Source organism: Glycine soja, chromosome 12, assembly GCF_004193775.1.
Source record: "Glycine soja cultivar W05 chromosome 12, ASM419377v2, whole genome shotgun sequence".
Lineage (NCBI taxonomy): Eukaryota > Viridiplantae > Streptophyta > Magnoliopsida > Fabales > Fabaceae > Glycine > Glycine soja.
In genome coordinates this window covers 40,038,651-40,041,590 of record NC_041013.1, presented here as the reverse complement: position 1 = coordinate 40,041,590, position 2,940 = coordinate 40,038,651, and the positions used below count along the sequence as shown (strand labels likewise).

At 33.9% G+C, this 2,940-nt stretch overlaps 1 protein-coding gene across 1 annotated transcript; it reads right to left on the bottom strand.

The window, feature by feature from the left end:
* Positions 1-226: 226 nt before the first annotated feature.
* Positions 227-1,561, bottom strand: LOC114377927 (vascular-related unknown protein 1-like). Its single transcript, XM_028336405.1, has 3 exons — positions 842-1,561; positions 678-737; positions 227-567 (listed from the first exon to the last, which is right to left on the bottom strand). The coding sequence occupies exons 1-3, from the start codon at positions 1,160-1,162 to the stop codon at positions 415-417; spliced, it is 534 nt and encodes a 177-aa protein (XP_028192206.1). The 5' UTR covers positions 1,163-1,561; the 3' UTR covers positions 227-414.
* Positions 1,562-2,940: the final 1,379 nt, after the last annotated feature.

The window sequence follows — 2,940 nt, the reverse complement described above, 5'->3', positions numbered from 1 at the left end:
CCTCGTACTAATTTGTTGAAACTTACATTCATTTTATTAATTTAAAATTCAAAGCAATGTCATCCACATGTTTTTCAAACATTATACCTAGCTAGCCTTCTTATCTCCTTTCATTTTATTTTTTTACTGAGCTTGCAGCTTGTTGAGCGCATATTTTTTTTTTGGAGAATGCCACAACATCATGTAACTGATGCATGTAAGTTTCTCTTTTCATGAACAAATGAACAAAACATAAATTATGGACTCACGTTATGATCTCATGTTAACAGTGATTGAAATAAGACAGAGATTATCTGTTATTGATCATGCTATGTGTACAGCAACGTAATTAACCTGAGCAGTCAAGCTACATATATAGAAGAATACAAAGAGAAGGTTACAAGACAAGGAAAAGGCTATAAACAAAAGTGCCATTCACCCATAATAATTAACCAACATGGACAAAGGAACTAAGCAGAGACCCTTTTTCTTCAAGTTTGTTTTGCACTCAACATTGTTTCCATTAAAATTTATGTCACATTCATCAGCCTGCAGCTTTGGATAATGCTGTGAGTTAAACCCCTTACCCTACACAAATGACCATCGATCATAGACCACATAACTTGGTTAAGAAAAGGACTTAAAATTATTTCTTCCATTCTGATAAAAAAAAAACATCTTAAATTTAGCAGGGTTACCCTAGAAGTAGAACCATTCAGTTGATCATCATTCTTGCCGGATACTTTCAAGTCTCCTACCTGCAGAAATATTTTAAAAAGGGAAAGGCACAAAAAAAGTTAATTATGAATGATAAAAAAGCAAAGAAAAATTAGATCATATGTACATATATTATTACACATACCTTGGGACTATTGACTGGGGAGCTAGCAGTGTCGTCCAAAGGGTCATCATCTGATATCTGTTGGGTTCTTGTTTTCTTGAAACGAAGTTTCTTAGAGATAACATTATTAGAAGGGTATGAAACAAGGTGATTGTGATGTGAGAGTTTCCATGCAGCACAAGAAGCAGCATCTGAGACCAAAGAGGAGCCACCTAAACTGGAACAGTAACTTTGCTGCTCCATGCCCTTAGAGAATTCTTCAAAGTAAGAAGTCCAGCCGCTTTCCTCATTGGCACTGCCAGACACTGCTTTTCCCATAGAAGGATTCAGAGAATGTTCCATCAGGAGAGTGTGTGTGTTTTGTCTGTGAGAGGTTGAGGGACTTATTCTCAAGAGGAATTTATAACACTGAGTTTAGAATAATGTCTGCTATACCTACACCATGAGAGAGAGACAAAAATAGGGAGGAATGACAATGAGTCGTGATTTTTGGATATTTAATATTAGCAAACACCTTCCTTCATTTTATCTTTTCTCTCTAATTATATAGTGGTATGAGATCACCGTGGTCCCAGTTAATCAAACGTTATTAATTTTTTCTCAACACTTAAATATGTTTTATAAGACTATAAATACATGGTGGTGTGAGACTACTTAATAAATTCTCCTTCCTATCTCTATCTCTCTCTGAATATAGTCACCTAAGAAGTGTCTAAGAATTGGTTTTCAATGATAATATGATTAGTGATATAACATTATTGGACGGAAGAAATAGATAAAGAAAAAATAAGAGTGTTAAAGGAAGTGTTTATCATGTTAAGGCATACATGTATTATTGTTAATGAGTCTAATGGGCATTAATTACTTTTACAACCACAAGTCAATCAGAAATGATTTTTTGTTATAATTTGTTTTACTTATTATAACAAATAACAAACTTATAATTTTGAAAGTAGGTGAAAATGTAAAAGACTTCATGTATGTATTATTTATTCTATAATTATAACCCAAAATATTAAGTGTCAAAATAGGGAACCCATAATGTAGAATCTTGGGGTGGACCAGGACCACAATGAGGCAGTTAAAAATACTGTTGGTGCGAGCCAGCAACAACAACAACAACAGAAAAACAACGGGCAGAGAGAGAGAGAGATTAAGGGAGACAAGTAGAGAACGTACGAGCAACGAAATAAATAATATGTAGACCGAGAAAGGCGTTGACCTTTGTGCTTGTAAGGAGATTTGCTTTCGGAATTGGAGGCCATTTTCCTTATCAGGGACTCATCTTTCAACCAAATACATTAATGAGAACGAGAAAACCAAGTATAAAAATTGGACAAAACACACTCACTCTACCTCAACTTCACATTCAATTGTAGGTCCTTAGCAGCTGAACCCTCTGACCATGAGGCCAAAATTTACTCCTAACTTGGAATTAATTGTGTGAAATCGACAAAACTTTCAAGTGTAACATCTTAGATCCTTTTCTAATCAAAATTGGTTTCATTTATCCAGTAAATTTTCCCTTTTAACTGGACGATTAGCTCCTTCATGCACACTTGTTTTTTTAGCATAGGATAAGATTTAGGTGCTATTTTTTAAGTAGTTTTGTATGTTGTTGAAATTAAACTTTTAATGAGAATTTTTAATGCACCGCATATTAAGGTGAAATTCTAATTTTATTTAAAGAACAATATCACACATAATACTATACCTAAATTGTCTTTTATTACTCAATTTTTTTAATTCTGTTCGTATTGCTAATGATCATTCACCATCTATTTTGTACACAAGCTCTTAGCCTTTACACTTCTGTTACTCTCTCGAACTTTACAATTACAAACTTTTTTTTTCTTTCGGAAAACAGAGAAATATTTCACGACGACATTTTCCCTTTACTTCTTTACTTTTTTTCCGGTCACATTTATGGTTGTTATTGAAATTTGCAATGTCTGGTAGTTTTGCATAGGCTTGTCAACAGGTGTTCGTGCTGGGTTTTTCAATCCCATTCAGTTCTTCCACAACCGTTTGGAATCAAAGTCCAAATTTATTGGTGAGAAAACATTAAAAATCGGGGCCATAAGGGTTCCCCTGGTTAAATTGGGAACTTTGTTTTATGT